The sequence below is a fragment of the Ochotona princeps genome, chromosome 21, assembly GCF_030435755.1.
Source record: "Ochotona princeps isolate mOchPri1 chromosome 21, mOchPri1.hap1, whole genome shotgun sequence".
Lineage (NCBI taxonomy): Eukaryota > Metazoa > Chordata > Mammalia > Lagomorpha > Ochotonidae > Ochotona > Ochotona princeps.
The window spans coordinates 24,420,134-24,438,518 of NC_080852.1; the positions used below are offsets into that span (position 1 = coordinate 24,420,134).

General features: G+C 56.8%; 2 protein-coding genes across 6 annotated transcripts in view; one reads left to right on the forward strand and one right to left on the reverse strand.

Annotated features, from left to right (window-relative positions):
- Positions 1 to 2,513: 2,513 nt before the first annotated feature.
- ITIH1 (inter-alpha-trypsin inhibitor heavy chain 1) lies at positions 2,514 to 14,180 on the reverse strand. The gene is made up of 20 exons (XM_058679009.1): positions 14,018 to 14,180; positions 13,470 to 13,574; positions 12,951 to 13,113; positions 12,300 to 12,413; positions 11,010 to 11,135; positions 10,786 to 10,902; positions 9,951 to 10,119; positions 9,725 to 9,850; positions 8,633 to 8,814; positions 8,215 to 8,400; positions 7,070 to 7,209; positions 6,370 to 6,524; positions 6,261 to 6,275; positions 6,050 to 6,070; positions 5,640 to 5,726; positions 5,427 to 5,540; positions 4,565 to 4,757; positions 3,623 to 3,795; positions 2,889 to 3,000; positions 2,514 to 2,765 (listed from the first exon to the last, which is right to left on the reverse strand). The coding sequence occupies exons 3-20, from the start codon at positions 13,095 to 13,097 to the stop codon at positions 2,636 to 2,638; spliced, it is 2,307 nt and encodes a 768-aa protein (XP_058534992.1). The 5' UTR covers positions 13,098 to 13,113; positions 13,470 to 13,574; positions 14,018 to 14,180; the 3' UTR covers positions 2,514 to 2,635.
- Positions 14,181 to 17,161: 2,981 nt separating this feature from the next.
- The window catches only part of NEK4 (NIMA related kinase 4), a 29,979-nt gene continuing 28,755 nt past the window's right edge, over positions 17,162 to 18,385 (forward strand). For 4 of the 5 annotated variants that reach the window (XM_058679005.1, XM_058679003.1, XM_058679004.1 and 1 more), the window contains exon 1: positions 17,162 to 17,446. In XM_058679005.1, the coding sequence (XP_058534988.1) occupies positions 17,354 to 17,446 (93 nt within the window). In that variant the 5' untranslated portion in view covers positions 17,162 to 17,353. The remainder of the gene's footprint in view (positions 17,447 to 18,385) is intronic. The other variant, XM_058679007.1, reaches the window with a different exon arrangement.

Genomic DNA, 18,385 nt, shown 5'->3' on the forward strand with positions numbered 1-18,385 from the left:
CACCCACGTGGCCTCAGCTCTGGGCCCCAGACAGTAGCCCCATCATTCTCTTAAAGACAGTCACGACTCAAAAGCAGAGCTACAGCAGACCCCCTCACTCACTGATGTGCTCTGGCTCCCAGCACCCAGGTCCTTTGGCCCTGTGATCAGGCTCCTCCTACTGGCCTTTCTGAAAGTCTCCTAACCAACTCGTCTCTGCCCCCCACCAGGAGCATGTCACCCCCATCTCTGCGCCTCTCTCATCTGTCATCAGCCTCAATGCTTTTCATCCCAGGAGCCTTGGGACAGCCCCATTCAGGGCCTTGAGTTCTTGGGGTACCAAGCCATGTTACCTCCCACTGTGTACTCCCAGGGCACACGAAGGGAACTGGCTGCTCCCAGGCTCTTAGGAATTGCTCCCCTAAAAGCATCTGGTATGACCGGGCTCCGACCTCTGGGACAATAGAAGTTTCTGGGGCAAGATCTGGTTCTTCCCCCTGTGGGAACTTGGACCTCCTTAGCTACACCAGGGCCCTGCCAGGTTCCATTGCTTCAAGGGCAGCAGCTATATGCCCACAGTACTCCTGGCCACTCTGAGCAAAATTGCTGCCCCCACTGAAGGGATAGAGAAGGACAGCTGGGTCTGGGACGGTGAACCTGTGGTTGCTGCTGTAGTCTGGACCAAAGGTGCTCGGCCTATGGCATAGAGTTGGAAGCTAGAAGTGTAGACCAGGAAGTAGATATGGGCAAAAGCTAAAGTCATGAGGCAGCAGAGGCCCCAGGGAGGGCATGGACCAATGATGGAAAGCAGCAGAAGCCCAGCAATGCCAACCAGCCAGGCAGCCAGCTGCCCAGTCCGAAAACAATGGTCAGGTGACAGCTGCGCTGCTGACGCAGGGCTGCCTGTGTCCACTCTCCTCTGGCCTCCTGTGTCTTACTGTAACCCCACCAGCAGCAGGCGTCCTAGCACAGGCCTGATGGGGCCAACCCAAATAGGTGTTGATGCAGGGCTGTAGAGAGGAGACCTCAGAACTGCCACCTGGCCCTCCTGGGACATATTGTCCATGGGGCCATTTCAGCGGCTGAGGCTGCTGAGCAGCGCGGCTGTGTGTCCCCCTCCTCCCTACAGTTGTGTGGTGTTCCACCTGACCTGGGTCTCCTAGACCAACACCTCCTCCCCAAAATGCATGGTGTGTGCAGGGAGGGATAATGTGAAATAGGGGATTTTAAGACTTCTTGAGCTCCCAAGGGATGGGAGACCTCCCACAGTGGCACAACTGCAGCCTCAAAGATGCTTGGATGTCCTCTGTATGAGAAGGGGAGAGGAGCTCCCCGTTGGGCAGAGGTGACCCTGGCAGCGGCTGTCTTTGAGGAAGCTTTTGGAAAACAGTTGGCTGGATCCCAGGGCACCTTTGAGCCCAGCGTTTGTGTTATCGATCTGGGCCTTCAAAGCCAGTCCTTGTCCTCCCTAGGCCCTCACTGGCCTCGTGTGCGGGGGAATTGGGCAGCAGCTAGCAGAGGAGAAAAGCAGAAATGCATTGGGGAAGGTCCTGCTGGAGGCCCAGCCACCACTTTGGCCCAGGGGTTTGCAACGTATGGCTCTGTCCCACAACCCTCCAACACCATGCTTCCCTGGGTCTCAAGGGAAGGTGACTGTGTGAGGAGACAGTGGGGTGCTGTTCCAGGGGTCTAAGATCTCAGATTCTGGGTGGAGACCACTTCAGCTGTGCAGAGGACTGGCCTAGGCAGCCCCTGTTCCTGGTGGGACTTAGAGATTGAGTCTGTGTAGATAGTACCTTCACACAATCCTTCCAAACTGCGTGTCTGTAACCTGCTTCTATATATTAGTTGCCAGCCTCCTTCTGACGTGCAGTGTTCACATGGGGGCAGGTAAGCACATGGATGCCAAAGTCATGGCCTGGGTTCAAATGCAGCTCAGTGCCCACAGGCTGGGGCAGCTCCCTGGCCTCAGCTCCCTCAGGGGCCCATGGATGGATAAAAGTCTTCCTTAGGGCAATTGGGAGCATGAGTTACTGATCTATGTTTATTCACTTGAAAGGGGGAGAGAGAGAGATCTTCCAACTGTGGGTTCACTTCCCAAATGGCCACAACAACTGGAACTGAGCTGGATGAAAACCACCAAACTCACCCAGCACTGCAACCCAGCACTGCGACGTGGGATGCAGGTGTCCCAGGCGGTGTGTGAACCCTCCCCAGGGAGCCCAGCTGAATGAGTTCAGTTAAGATCCACACTAGTTCCCGATGGCAGCAAGCATTGGCCATTGCGGCAGCATCACTGCAGCATCCCTGCTGCCACAGCCAGCTCCATGCTCTGGGTCTGCCAGGGACGCACTTTCCAGAACGGGATTTGGTGGCTGGGGGCAGAGTTGGCCTGGGTTCCCCTCTCAACTCCTACCCTGCCTCTCCTATCTCTGAGTTTGCTGTCATCCCTGAGCTCACGTAAGGGGCAGATCTCAAGCCACTGCACCCTCCAGTAGCCTCCCTCCCCCAAAACAGCTGGTTCTGAGCAGAACATAGTATGTTTTTAATAGAAGTCGTTGGGTGCTTTGACAGTGGTGGTGTGGCCGGGTCGGAGTGCCATCCTCCTCCTCTGCCATGGTTCTGGGTGGGGGAACAGGTGTGTCGGCGGGCAGGCTCAGAAGATGTCGGGGACTATGTAGTCAGTGTGGACGCCGTCGATCAGGCCAGCTCCGTTGTCATGGATGAACCAGCAGGACACCTCCACCCCATGCCGCGGGTCCTTGCTGTAATCTTTTTGTAAACCCCTAGGCAGAGACACATCAACTGGGGTCACTTGGGACCTGGCAGTTCGGGTTGCCCCTTCCAGGGAGCTCACCCCAGCCACATGACAGTTGGAGAAAGACTGGGTCACCAGTAGCTGCCCCCACCTGGTGACTGTCAGCTGGCGGTTCTTCACCGTCATTGTAGCATCCATCTTGGTGGGATCTGAGCCTGGACGGAGGTCGGACACTTCAAAGTCAAAGGGGTGGAAGAATTGTCCTGGAAAGGCATGTGCGAGTGACCATTGGAGGAGAGGCTTACACCTGCCTTACACAGAGAAGGTGCTCCTGGGGGATGCTCCCAGGGCTCGGCTGCCTCAGCATCCAAAATCAGCTTTGGTTTGGAGGAGAGGCTTACACCTGCCTTACACAGAGCAGGTGCTCCTGGGGGATGTTCCCAGGGCTCAGATGTCTCAGCATCCAAAATCAGCTTTGGTTCAGGTCACTTGCATGGAGAAGCAGATATGCGGATTCCCAGCTAGTTCTTCCTCTTATCTTTTTAAATAAACTCTACAGGGATGTAGCTCCTGGGAAAGGTGGGTGGGGCAGGTGCCTGCTGGGGGGACAGCAGAGTGACCACTGTTGGCTCCCCGGGCCCTGTGGCCCTGTGCTTGCTCACCAGGCCTCTGCCCCCCTTCCTTGTGGACTCCCTGGCCCTGAATGTCATTGTGGTTCCATCTGGGCCTTTCTGAGGGTCCTGGGACCCTCTAGGACAGGGACGTCTTCAGAGCTCTGAGTCTTGGAGGCCATGCTGCTGGTGGGCCTGTATGGGTGCCCCAGACCCCACAAGCTTGTGGGTCTCAGCATCCCACCCCCAACTCCTCCTGCCCAGCTGGCCATACCCAGCAGCCCATGCGTCCGGGCTGGCATGCCATGGCTATCCAGCACGTAGAAGCCCAGGAAGTCCCGGGGCGCTGAGCTCCCCTTCCACACTCGGTGCAGGACCACCTCGAAGGTGGCCCTGTCCTCCACGGACACCAGCAAGTTCTTCTTCTTGTTGATGGTCACCACTATCCTGCAGGGGTCAGAAAGGGCATGAGTGCAGGACCATCCAGGATTCAGCTCTGTGACCATCCCATCTTGCCACTAGCTATGGCCTTCACTCTCAGAGGGCTGCACCATGGCTTGCAATAGGGGGCTATTCCAGTGCACCAAAATCCTTGATGCTATTCCTGACCCTGTAAGGACTAAAGCTCAGAGAAGTTATGTAACTTGCCTAAGGTTGCACAGCATTGGAGTCAAGGCTTAAGGCTGCAGCCTGATAGCAGAGTCTGTTTTCTCTGACTCCTACCCATCACCACCTGAATCTTCCACACCAGCCCTGCCCACTTCTTCCTCCAGCTCTGCTGCCCAGCCAAGTTGGTGAATGAATGAATGTGTGAAATCAGGAACGAGCATGAGACAAGTGCCCAAAGAGAAACCCAGGGAAGTCTGGGATTGAGCAGAGGAAGAATAGGAGGGCTTCAGGGAGGAGGTGGTCTCTGTGCTTGGGTTAGGAGGATGAACTAATGTTGCTTGGTGAAGATGGGGCAGGATCCAGGGCCAGCAGCTGGGCCCCAAATGCATGCACAAGAAAGAGAGGGAGGGGTTGTTCTCAGAGTTTCACCCATCTGCAGGCACCCCCCAGCCTCCCCCCACTCGCCCCGCCCCAGCACAGGCCGGGGGTGAGTGTCCTGCCGGCTCAGGCTGGGAGCTGGCTGGTGCTGGGTGCCCCGGGCCTTGGCCTGGAATGCACCTTCCTCTGCCGCACTTTCCCCTTCCTGCCAAAGGGATGGCTGGGTTACCCATCCTGCTGCAGCATAGCCTGGTCCCTCCAGGAGAACACGGGCCCAGGGCTCAGTGTGATATTCTGAGGAGTCACTTCCAGTTGAAAGCCTGTGGCAGGGTTGGCGATCCCGAGCCGCCCGAAGTACGTGCCCTGGTGCCTCCTGGGACTCCCGGCCTCGTTGCCCACCAGCTGTCCCCTGACCGAGAAGCCTGCAGGAGATTAAGGGGTCCTGGGGGTCAGGATGTGCCTGTGTACCCCTTTCCTGCCACCATGTCAACCCCTCTGGGTCCCTCCAGTACTGGCCCTGCATACCCACTACTTTCCTTTCCCCTCTCTTCCCGTCTGGCCCCGCCCTGCCTCACTAAATCACTGCATTCAGCCCTGGGTTCTGGCCTAGGCAGAGGTCTCGCCTCCCTGGGGTCAGGCCTAGCCCTGCCCAGGAGCAGGCTCATGAGGGATGCTGGAAACACTCTTAGGGGGCCTCTTTGCAGTGCCTTTCCAGGCCCACTACCCCAGCACGGCCAACCTCCAGGCCAGAAGTGGCCAAAGAAGCCTGTATCTGCCTGTAGTTCTCTCCCTCCCTGAAACTCGATGGAAGCAGAGACCACCTTGGCCCCGCAGAAGCGTCCACCCCGGCAGGTGCTCAGCAGATGCCTGCCCTGGAATCAACAGGGGCAGAAGCTGGTGATGCGCTTGGGGCTCTGCTCCACCACGCTGGTTGAGGGGTAAGGACAGGGCCATTGTGGAGCAGAGGATTTCAAGGCAGTGACAGCAAAACCTTAGACTGAACATGACGCCCTCCCAGGCATGGGCAGGTGCGCCTGCAGGGGCCGCCCACCCACTGGTTAAGAAGAAGGCAGGAGAAGGCCAGTACAGACCTGTGTTGGGGTCCTGTACCAAGCTCAGTATTACGCCGGGCTGCTCGTTGATGTTGAAGCATAGGGCGTCCTCTTTGTAAGGCAAGTGTATGATGAAGTGGGGGTCTGTGTCCACTGGGGGTGCAGCATGGAGTCCATTAACATGGAACAGCTGGCAGATGGGGTTGGCTAGGGCAAGGCAGAGGGGGCACAGCCCTCCCACCCGTAACTCACCGCCTGTCACTTGGTTCGGCAGCTTGGTATTGAAATTACTTGTGTTGGAACTGGTAGGAGGGGGCTGCCCAGCAGAGAGCACAAATGCTGAGGGGTGAGAGGATGGGAAAGGGGGTGGCTGGGCCTTCCTGGATCTGCCAGTCCCTTTCCTGGTCTCCCCACTCACCTCCTCCCCATCACCAGGGCAGGGGAAAGCAGTGGTTGTCTCAAGCCCCAGGGAACAGGAAGCATGTTCAGCCCTACCATGTGCCTAGCTGCTTCCCTGGGGTGTGGAGACAGAAGTTGGGCCCTGTGCAGTGAGCTGGCCCCCTCTCTGTCTCCATCATCAGAGGGATCTGTCCTAAATATTGCAGCAAGAGGCAGGGGGAGAACTGGGAAGGAAAGACAGTCACCAGGATATGGTCACTCACTCCTCCTGGGTCCCATCATCTCTGCAGAAGACAAAGACACAGCATAACGTCATTCACTGTATGCCAAGTGAGCCCAGAGGTGACCCAGCTTGGGTGGGATGAGATGGGGCCAGGGAAAATGTGGGGTAGGGAGACATATGCTGGAGCACCTGCCAGCCATTAACCCTCCACTCCCGACCCCACACTAAGACCAAAGAGGTTTAAAACTCACCCATGGGCTGGGAGTCTGGGAGGGAGGGAAAGAGAAACCAGTTAAATTTCTGGAGAGTTTGGGTCCCCTAGGTCCCCAGGCTGCCCACTGTGAGCTGTGCCGCTCATACTCTCGGGGGGCTTGTCAAGGGTGGGCATCAGGCCGTCCTCATCAGTCATGCCTCTGATGGTCATAGAGGTCAGTGGGGTCACAAACTGGTAGGCCAGTGACATCTTCAAGGCCTCGGAAGACAGGTCATCCTTTTCCTTGCCCTTGGCCTTTGTGCTGTGTGGGAGAAGGGTGCTGCCTTTAAGTCCCCAGTGCAGGCCAAGGCTAGCTCATCCTCTCACCCACAGAGCCACACATCCATTCATTCACCAAACATGTTTCGGAGCACGTGTAAGGTCCTGTTCAGGAACTGTGGGGTTGCACAACCTCCCAGCAAGAAGACCTGGAGCTCTGGCTGGGTCAGGGGGCATGCCTCACCCGGGGAATTTAACAGCTGTGACACCTGGGGCAAACAATTCAGCCTGAGTTTGCCCATCTGTTAAAGGGAAATAGCAAGGGCCTCCGCCAAGGGGTTACAAGGATGAGCCCCCAGGAAAGGTAACCTCTGGCTTCCAGGCAGCTGGGTGGGGCAAACAGCAGGCTGCCCTGTGCCCTGGAGGCCCTCACCCACGCTGTTGACCCACTGGTTGATATTAACTCAGTGTGCAAAGCAGACGGAGAAAGTCGATGTGACCCACAGCAACCCTGCGAGCCCGGAACCGCCCCTTCTTGGATCACCTCCAGGTGGCAGGGCACCCCGGGGGGCCATGCTGGGGTCTTACTGCTTGGCCAGCAGCTCCTGGATGGTGAGGTAGGCCCAGAGGCGCTCCACGTGGTTCTCCAGCATGTGGCCACGTTCTTGGAGCAACTTCTTCATCTCCTCTTCATCTACCAGGCAGGTGGTCTGGAATTCTCGTCCCTCCTGAGAACAGAATTAGGGTCAGGCTACTCACTGTAAGGACACAGCCCTGGCAGGACCTCCAAACTAGGGGGTGGAGAGGAGTCTTGCCTTGAGTTCCCTGCAGCTTCCTGCTCAGCCTCATCCCCTTCCAGAACCCATTCTCCTCCTCATGTATTCCTTCATCCATCCCACAGATGCCTGCTGGGCCTTGCCAGTGGGCTTGAAGGAGCAGGCCCTGCCTGCACGGGGGAGGCCAGCAAGCACCCGGCTGTGTCCTCTATGGTTGGCAGCTCCAAATGGCCAGTCCATGCCATTCTAACTGCCATAGTACACATATGCGCCTTCTCTCCCCTGCTACCAGAATGGCAGCTGCACTTGGCCAAGAGCGCCCTGTGTACCAGGCACAGCACAGGACACCATGCAGTTCACCCCCTGCCCCCGTTTATACCACATATCACTCTAGCACAGCATGAACCCCTCAAGAGAGACCAGGAAGCTGAGGCCTGGAAGGATGTACCCGCTCGTCCAGGTCACACAGGTGATCGGGCCACAGGCAGGTCTCGCTCAAAGCCTGGGCTCTGAACCCTCAGCTATGTGGTGGAATCCCCGTCTCACATGCCCACCAACTGTTCCCACTGTGTATGTGCACATGACCGCATGCTCTGCACCACGGCCTGAGGCCTGGTGCAGAGCAGGGCTTCAGCAATGGTCATCAGGTGAAAAGGGAGAGACTGCAGGTGTCTTGCGCTCTCTTGCTTTGGAGGGAAGCACGTGATGAGGCACAGTTGGCTCACTGGGACCAAGGGAACTGTGACTCAGGCAGGTCAGGCCGGCCTCCTCCCAGCCTGTCTAGGCTCCACCCCCAGAGCAATACACGCACAGAGTGGCATTCAGGCAGTGAGCAGCAGTGGTGCTCCTCACGGGAAAGAGAGGGCCCTGGGGATAGGCTGGGAGGGGAGCAAAGTGGAGAATCTGGCTGCTCCATTCCCCTCCTGCCTGCCCACACCACCACTGCCCATAGATTACCCCACGGGCCCGCACGTCGGCTTTGAAGCTGCCCAGTTTGTGATCTGCAATGCGCCCGGCCACCACTATCTCAGAGCCATCATAGTACTGCTTGTGGCGGTGCTGGGTCAGGGCCACGACGGCATCCTGGGGGTAGAGCAGCTCCACGTCCACGAGCAGGGGGTTGGCCACCTGGTTGTAGAAGCCCTGCAGGGGTAGGACGCAGCCTCAGCACGAGGCACCCGGGACAGCCAGTCAGTGGGAAGCCTGCTCATACAGTGGAGGAGAATGCAGAAGTGACAGAGCCCAGGGTTACACCGCTGAATGAATCATGGCTTTATCTGCTCCTCTAGGCTGCCAGGTAAGCAGCCACCCCAGCCAGGGGCTCCCAGTGCCCTTCTGTGGGTGGTCCAGGGCAGGGGCTGGGCAGAACAGAGACCTGCAGCTGCTGGGCAGCATCGTGGCCCTCGTAGATTCTCTGGGCCCATCCGTTGTTCTCCAGGGACAAGCTCTTCAGGAAGTCGAAGTCCAAGTCGTGGCCAAAGCCCAGGCTATAGAGTGGAAACCTGCCCCCGATGGCACTGTGGATGTTCTGGAGGATCTTGTGACGTTCCTTCACCCCTGAAGGCACATAGCCAGGTGGGGAGGGAGTGGGCTTTGGCATGCAGGATGCTGGCAGCCTCTCGGGGGTGGGGGGATGTTCCCCGGGTAGCCCAAGCCTCCCTCTTAAGACCACCTCCCTACCATCCCCAAGGGCATTTTGAGATGACCTTGTCCACTTGGGCCACAGCTGCTAACGGAGCTCCTTACCGCCCACACCCACCTCTATGGCGCCATCACCGGAGGGTCTGAGTGGGACTAGCCCTTCCCACAGCTCCCTGAGGTGGCCTGCGAGGCCCTGCCATCTTTCTGCCCACCCATATCATTATAAACCATTCCAGGCGGACCCTGCCACCTCATCCACCTTTTTCTTCTGCTGCTCAACCTGAGATTCCTTCTGCCAGGTATTCCCTACCTGCCTCTTCGCTGCCAATCTGAGCTCAGAAGTCACCTCCTCTGAGAAGCCTTCCCAGCTTTTTCCTGGACCAGGGGCCCCTTGTCTGGGATCCCAGAGCCCCTGGCTTGCTACCTTTCAGGGTGCCCTGGGCAGAGTACCTGCTCCTGGACATGCCTCCTACAGGGTCTTGTTTTCCTGCTGTTTCACCCTAGTCCTGTGTCTGGCATACTCTAGTTACTGAAAAAAATAGTTCATTAAACCCAACCTGGGAACACTCCCTATTTTCCAAGGTACTGCACAACCCTGTGTCTGCCAGAAATGTTCTTAGTTGCTCAGCACACAGAGGCAGCCTTGACCTTCCCGGGGTCTGTGGTCTGAACTGTCTTTCCAGACCCATGCTTGGTTTTGCCCTGAACCTTCTGCTCCGCACCACCCCCCAACCCCACCAACAGCATCTCCAACACGTGGGTTTCTAACATTCACTTGAATGCCTCTGACAGCCAAGAGCTCACTCCCTTCCAGCCCTCTGCTTACCCTCTGTGGGCTCGCCATCCGTCAGCATGATGAGAATGGCGGCATGCTTGCTGACCTCCGGCAGGCGTGCCTGGGCGCTGTTCAAGATCTCAATACCCCGCAGTAGACCACCGTTCAGGTTTGTGGCTGTGTAGGAGAGGGGAACAGATCAATGTGTATGCAGCAGGGACAGAGGTGACACCAAGCTGGCATGTGACCCTAGCCCTTACCCTCACCCAGCCCTTACCCCCGCCTACAGTGAAGCGCTGCACAAAGTCTTGTGCTGCTTGGAGGTTGGCCTTGTTGGCTGGCACCAACGAATTCCTCCAAGCATGTACTCGAGACTCAAAGAGGACCAGGTCAAAGTAGTCCGCTGGCCGGATGTCAGCCAGGATTTTAAGGAGTGCCTCTTTGGTCTGCAAAGACACAGTAGTTAGCAGAGGGGGACACAGCTTCCAGGATGGTGCTTTCTGCCAACTCCAGGTGAAAACCCCATTTGGTGATGCATGGGAAAGAGGCATCCTAGCAGGACGGGCTGGCTGGGATGGCCAGACAGCCCTGAAGGGCATCCTGCTAGCCCCTGCCAACTTGAGGGGAATGGGGATGGTGTAAGGACAAGGCATGCATGGGAGTGGAGGTGGGACAGGGTGAAGAAGAAGGCTCCCAGAGCTTGTGCTTCCACACTGCTGCCCGTCCAGCCATGGCCTGCGCCACAGACAGGGCACGTGAGCACGGTGGTTAGTGGGTCAGGCCTGGCATACTGTAGGACACCTCCCTAGGGAATCCTGTAATCATGCCAGCACTTTGCAGGGCACAGGTTTCCCTTTCCATGCACTTCCCCATTGGGTAAGCCCATGACCCAACAGTGGCACCATGGTGGCCTTTGTTGTCATCGAGGAGAGATGTCATGCACTGGCTGTCACATACACACACATGCACACACACACAAAGTAGTGTCCGATTCCAGAGCCCCCTAAATCCCAGTCAGGAGCATCAACCCCAGGCCAGACTCCGGCAGCAAAAGCAGCTTGGGGTGAGTGGCGTGACCAAAGAAGCTTCTAGCAGGTGGCCTGCAGGTTTACCTGCTTCTCTTTCTCACCGGTCATAGAACCACTGATGTCAATCACAAAGACCAGGTTTTTGCTCATGTTTGTCAGGTTTTGGGGGGCAAAGAAGTGGGCAAAGTGGTTATTAGCCACCTGTGAGAAGAGGAGAAGGGAGTGAGGTCTCTGTCACTGGGCTTCTGGCCAGCCCTCCCTCTCCCTCTCTCTCTCTTTGGGTCTTGGACCAGAAGCTGCAGGCTCACCAGCAGGTCGCAGAGCTTGTCTCGATTAACATCGTAGGTCACCTTGAAGTCCCCATTCAGCAAGGTCGTGGAGCATGTAGGGCAGGACTGCTGCTGGACCACGGTGGGGTGGAAATGAACGTGACCCTGGAACCACCAAGGGGGCAAGGCATTAAGGGCATGTGCACGTGCCCACAGGATGTTGGCAGAGTGGGTGGGGTGTGTGGGTATCTGTGTGGTGTATGTTTACATGGATACAGAACTGAGCTCAGGGGACCCCCTTACTGTGTCACAGGGAGACACTCCCAGTGGTTTGTGGGAGAAAAGATCCATTGTTCTGCTTAAATGCAAGGTCTTCCAAAAGTTCATGGGAAAATGTGTATTTAGAAAAAAAACGTTGCATGGGTTTTAGAAGGATTTACAGTCAAATGAAATTATTTTTCAATGCTGTCTCCTAAGAACGTTTTGAAAACAAATCCCTCCACTGTAGGAAAAGATTCTACCAAATGAACTGCTATGAAGTCACTGCATCAAGTGATTGGGAGCTGGGTCACCCAGCCAGAGGTCACAGTCTTTTGTGGGTGGCGGCAAGCCTGGTTTTTTTTTTTATGATTTATTTATTTTTTTATTGCAAAGTCAGATATATTGAGAGGAGGAGAGACAGAGAGGAAGATCTTCCGTCTGTTGATTCACTCCCTAAGCGGGCAACAGCTGTAGCTGAGCCAATCCGAAGCCAGGAGCCCGGAGCTTCTTTTGAGTCTCCCACGCGGGTACAACGTCCCAAGATTTTGGGCTGTCTTTGGTTGCTTTCCCAGGCCCCAAGCAGGGAGCTGGATGGTAAGCGGGGCCACCGGGTTTAGAACTGGTGTCCATAGGGGATCCCGGTGTGTTCAAGGCGAGGACTTTAGCTGCTAGGCCACGCCACCGGGCCCAAACCTGGGTTTTCTGGGATCCCAGCAGATGGATGGCAAGGGACATGCTGCTGGGTGGGCCAAAGGCCTTTCCAAACTCAACTGTGCTTCCAAGACAACGAAAGCCACAACATTCACAGCTGCCATCCATCTGGGATGTGTAAACCAGCCAGTTACCCTGGTCTGTGCAGCCAGGGGTGGTGGAGGTACAGCTGGCATCTGTCCCACTTCGGTCTATGGAGTCCTGCTAAGTGGCTTTGAGATTTAGGGATGTTGCCCTGGGATTTCAGCCCCTTGGGGCCTGCCTGACTCCTGGGCTGTGCCTGGACATTCCATACAAAATGGGCTGGACTGAGAAGTCCCTGGAGCAGCCCCCACAGGCCCCTGCCATGCCACGTACCTTTTTCCCTGAGAAGGACTTCTTGATGGTTTGAGCCGCCAGTTCCTTGGGGAGGAAGGGGGCCTGGGCGTTCAGCTTGCTGATCCCTTGTGGTTCAAATATGTCCACGTCGATCTGTACCATTGAAACAGGTGCTGCACTAAACCCCTTATTGGACTGTCCCTAACATCTAATCCATATTCTGGCTCCCCATTGTGTGTAGCACCCTACCAGCCCTCATCAAAGCTCCTGAAACAGTACAGGCATGCCCCCAAAACACTTACCATTGGAAAGTGTACCTGCCTGCTTGTCTCAGCTCAGTCACCACTTAGGGGCCAGCTGCCATGCTACCCCAACCCTAGCCTGGTTTACAAATTACCTGGACATTCCATACCCCTTGTGATCCTTATACCAGTCCTGGGATACACAAGGATTGCCCATCTAAACAGATGAGCAAAACAAGGCTTGGAGATGAGGTGAGTATGGGAAGGTTTAGGGAGATTCTTCCCTGAGAAGGGCCCGTGGGAGCCCACCCTAAGGAGCCAGTCCCTTGCCATGGGTCTCCAGGCACATACACATACACATACACAGTATGGTTGCCAAACCAGTGCTGAGGATCGCTGTGTGTGTATGAGAGAGAGGCAGGGCCCAGCCTGGGGACTCCCAAGCTACCTCAAAATCCTGCACCAGCTGCTTGGGCTTGACTTTGATGATGATGTCGTATTGGTTCAGTCTTCGCTTCAGCACCTCCTCATAGGTCAGCTTGAAGGTGACCTTGCTCTTGGGGCTGGCATTGATGTGAATGGTGAACTGCTCCATTGTCCTCCCCGAGGCCCTGGGCATGCCACCAGGCAGACACATGGTAAGTGACAAGTGAGTCTGTGTCACCTAGGCAGGGCTCTCTGAACCAGCTCTTCTGATGCAGGTGGCACTCGCACCCAGCTCCCCTAGGCCATCAACCTGGTCTCAGCTGACTGCTCAGGATCAAGGTCTAAGAATGGGGGTCCACTTGTCCCATGGAAGGTCCGAGGGTAAGGCAGCCACCTCTTAGGCCTGCCCAGCACTCCTGTGCTCAGGGCGTCTGGGTGTGGCAGTGTACTCGCACTGCCCTCTTCCACCTCATGGCCCTGAAATCTGGCCTGCTGGGGGAGGACAGCCCTGGCAGCCAGGCTGGCAGGACCCACATCCTACCTGACCAGGCCGGCATTCTCCCCGGCAATGGCTGCCTTCCGGTACTGCTTCCAGGCAACGACTCTGTCCTTTATGTCACCTACATAGGCATTGCTGTTGGCTGTGCTGCAGGGAGAGACCAAGATCCTTATGGGAGGTGCCCACCTGACTGCATAAGCCCTTCCTAGCAGAGGGAAGCCCAGCCTGCAGCCCAAACAAGCCCAGCGGCCACACAGGAGCCACCTGCTGTTGCCACAACGATGCTAGGGGATCCACAAGCAAGAGGTAGGCAGCCCCGGGCAGAGAGACCTGCCCAATAGCCTCAGATTCTGGGCTCTGCTCCTCGGGCCTTGGGCAGGCCCCCAGGTTGCTCTTCCAGACAAGATTTGAGAACACCCCCTAAAGACTTGCTCCCCCACTCTGGTGCTTTGGCTAGCTTGTGGCCATTCTAGCAGCAGGGAGGTGCTGGCCTGGCCCATGTGGCCACCTTACTGTTTGGCTGGGATGGATAAAGGGACCCTCCTTCATCCCTGGGGCTCTGCCAAGGGAGTCAGGCAGAGTACACGCACATGGCGAAGTCGCTGATGAAGGCTGTCTTGGGGATTTCCACATCGAAGGCCACCTCCCTGGCCTCGCTGGCAGTGTTGACCACCTGGCTGGTGATGACATAGTGGGCGAAGCGAGAGGTGACTTTGCAGTTGACTTTCAAACTCCGGATGAGCACGCCATTCGCTTTCTGAGGTGAGACAGGAGGGGTGGGGTGTGTGGTCTCTGAGCTACTAGGAGATTCCTGGCTGTACTGGGGCCATGATGCAAGGTGCTCAGTGGCTGTAGTCATGGGGGGGAGATGGACCAGACTCCCAGCAAGAGCCTTTCTCTCTGCCTGAGGCTGTGAAGCGGGGCATGGGGTGAGACAGGTACAAATTCCCATTTGCAGAAAATGTGGGTCCCCTCTGTGCATGAACACAGAGGCAGCCCTGAAGGTAGGGGGAAGGCGAGCTGGAGGTAGGGGCCCCATCACAGACTTGTACTCACTCTGTCCACAGCCTGTCGCTTCTGCAAAACAAAGGCAGAGTCCAGCATGAATGGGAGCGCTAACTGGGGGACAGGGGGCGGGCAGCTGCTGTTCTCCACCCTCAGCCATGTCTCCCTAGTACTGCTGGGATGTCACCTCTCTAAGTCCAGTCTGAGTTATTCAATGTAGGTGGGGATGGCCCTGGTCCTGGGATCCATCCCCCCCCCCCACAGGCTCAATGGCCTTGTTTCTGTCCCAAGGGCTTAGCCACCTACCTCGTTGCTCCTGGACCTGCCGGTGGCTGACCACGAAGCAGGCACGGCCTGCAGGGTGACGAGAGCTACCAGGAACACGCAGTGCAGTCCCCAAAGGCCCATGGCACCACGTGTGGTCTCCGGTGTCCCACTGCCCAGTCACTTCACTCAGACCATGTCAGTACAGTACTGGATAAACAGGGATTAAACATTAGACAGGTGAGGGCAAATGTTACAGCCCAGGAACTCAAAAGCCAGAGATGAAAGCATTTTCTTTTGGGCATCCCTGGCCCTGGGCCATGCAGACTGCTGACAGGACGGTGGATTGCTTTCCTGAGCCCACATCCACTCTCAGCCACTGGGCATGGGGAGAGACCCCCCGCACTGGGTCTGGCACTGGAAGCCAGGAAACCACATAGATTTCTGAGCCCTGTTAAGTTTTAGTCTCAACGTAGCACCCATGGATTTTTCAGGCATGCCTTGGCAAGGCAGGCAGAGATAGCAACTTGGAAAGTGCTGGGAGGTCAAAGCCACCCATGGCCCTGGCAGTGCCAACGCTGACGATGGTTCCCTCGGAGTCTGTGGGGACAACTGGAGAGGTGTGATGGATGGCTCACCTTGTAGACCACCTGCTTCCTCTCTCTGGTCCTTCTTTCCCAGATGTAGGCAGGAGGACAGCCAGTAGCTTCATCCTTCACACATCCTGGGTAAGGGGTCCTGGCAGATGAGGCAGAGATGCAGGCAAAAGCCACATTTGCATCATGTGCCATGCATGTCCTGAGCTCCTTTCCCTTTAACTTTGTACTGTCACTGTCCCTGGGGAGGACACTGGGTCCACAGCGAGTGACAAGAGAGGGCTTTAAAGCCAGGTGGATAGTGGCTTAGATGCCCAAGCCTGGGGCCAGACACATGGTGACATGTCATACCCTGCCAAGACAGGAATGTTCACTGTAATGGAGGAGCAGAGCTGGAGACTCTGGTGATAGTTGCTGTTCTTACTGTTAATGCCCAAACCCTGTGGGTCCCCGCTGGGCCTCAGCACACAGGAGCCAGGTCAGACCAGGGGCCCTGAGGCCTCACCCATCTCTGTTTGTTTGCCTGGACTCTGCCACAGAACAGCTTCTGTCTTCCTGCCCGGGTGACCTTCTGGCTTGCTCACTGGGGTTTTGGGAAAGGGGAATTGGAGCCACGGGGAAGTGGCCATTAGAGGTTCTGTGGGTTTCCTGCACAGGTGCTGCCCTCTTAGCCCATGCTGTATTGCACACTGTGCCAGCTCCTGGAATGCCACCGTGATGGAACCTGTGGCCCTGCCACGTCCCAGAAGCCACGCCTTGGGAGAAAACAGCCTGGCCAAAGGAGGCTCAGCTAATCCAAGGAGCGGCTGGAAGCTGCAAGAGTGCACTCATGGAAAGCTGCAGACATCTGGAGGAGGGGAGTCGCTTTCCACAGGGGTTGGAAGGTTCCTAGAGGAGGTCCCTGGCACGACGATGGAAAGGAGAAGGGGGAGAGGCAGGTGGTAGGTGCCCAGTGTGCTCGGGGAAGGTGTATGTCCCTGACATCAGAGGATGGACCTGGGGGTGGAAACTCGAGCCATCCTCCACTGCTTTCCAGGGCATAAGCAGGGAGCTAGACAGGAAATGGAGCAGCTGGGACACCAACTGGCATCCTTATATGGGATGTTGGAACCAAATGGTGAAGGGTTAGCTTGTTGAGCCATAAATAGATATTTTATTTTAAAAAAAAATTCTTCCACATCCATTTAGGCAGGGACTTTTTTCACTCACTCGGCCCTTCTTCCCTATTCCATCCTTTGCTTTGGCTGGGTTTAGGATGGGAAGCAGACGGGCTGGGCCCATCTTCAGTGGCTTCACGGAACTAGCCCATTGGGTCTTGGCACCTGTAGATTCTCGGCGTGGAGACGCATGCCTTCAGCGCTTAGCTTCCTGCCTTCCTCTCTGGGACACCTGCGGGGCGCCCTGAATGATGGCTTTGAGGCAGAGCGGGTTAGAGGCAGCCAAACACCCCTAAAGAGTTTGTGACCTCTAAAAGGCCAAGGTGCGTCATTGGATACTTTGAAATAACGACAACAAAACAAGATGATGGCTGGATTCCTTAGTTGTATGGGTCTGTGGCAAAACTCACTGACAAATATCACTAAGACAGTTTTGGATCTGTCCCCCCTCATCACAATGTGACCCTCAGGAGAGCAAGCACTTCGTCAGAGGGTCCATAAATGATGGTAGAACGAATACATGACCCTTGTTAAGCGTTTATCACACAATACAGCGCCGCTCCAGGAACGTGCGCGTTCCCACGCTGGTAAAGCCGCTCTGGCCATCTGGCGCTTCGACTCTATGCCTGGTCCTCCCGGGGCGGCGGAACCTCTCTGGCCGCTGGTGGCGTCGGCTCTATGGCAAGGCAGGGCCTTCGGGCCGCCCGAGCATGCGCGGGACCGCCCCGGCCCGGATCGCTATGGCAGCGGCGTCGCAGTGGGCCGGGCCTCGGCGCTCCTGTCCGTGCAGGGCCGCCGGAGCAGCCGTCCCCGCCGCATCCTTCTCTGGGGCATGAGGGGGCTCCCATCGCTGCGCCACGCGTCGCTTCCGCCGCACCCCGAGTGAGAGCCCCGCGCCGGGAACATGCCCCTGGGCGCCTACTGCTACCTGCGCGTGGTGGGCAAAGGCAGCTACGGGGAAGTGACGCTGGTGAAGCACCGGCGGGACGGCAGGCAGGTCGGCGGGGATGCAACCCGGAGGGGGTCGGAGGGCGGCCCGGGGAGCCCCGAGGGCAGCGAAGGACAGGCCCCGGGACGGTGTCAAGGGGTGGGCCCCGAGGACGGTCCCGGAGGGAAGTGGTCCCGACAAGGCCAGGCCCGGTGTGAGGTGTGCGCCAGATTGCCTCTTCTTATTCAAAAAGTTCATGGACATGGAAGGAGAAGTTTATATAGGTACAAAACAAAAAGTGAAACTTGTGTATAGGCGGTGTCTTCAAAAAGTTCAGGGAACAATATATAGAATGAGAAAGCTATGCAGAATTTCAATTGTTATTTTGCAACACGTCAATATGTCTTAGTTCTGTTTTCTATGAACTTCTTGAAGGCCTCTTGGATTACAGGTGTGCCTTGGTCTGCAGCGCGCGCTCGCTCTCTCTCTCTCTCTCTCTCTCTCTCTCCTGACAATTCCAGGAAAGCTGGGATGGTACCTTCCCAGGGGCACTGCCGCTGTGCAAACTTGGTTCGTCCCCTCGGTCGCCGCCAGACCTCTCATGGCTCCCGGTCCAGTGAGCAGCACCGCTCATCATCCACTTCTCCAGGCTGGACACCTGGGAGTTATCTTTAGTATGTTAGTGTGTCCAACCATCACTAGGCCAGCCCGTCCACCTCCCCTCCTCCACCAGGACGCTCCCTCTGATCCCCGCCACACTTCTTTGTAGTTAAACTAAGGACAGAGCTGCCCGACTGGTCCCTGACACCGGGCTTGGTCTTCTCCAGTCTGTCCGGTGCTAAGCCGGTGTCGTCTCACTTCCCAACTTGTAGCAGTTGATCCTGTCACCCTCGGTTCTGCAGTGTGATTTATTCTGAGGGGACATGGCACGTAGGGGGGCAGACTGAGACAGTTGTGAGACTGAGTGCATGCTTCACGTTTGTGTTAGAGCAACTGAACTGTCCCCCC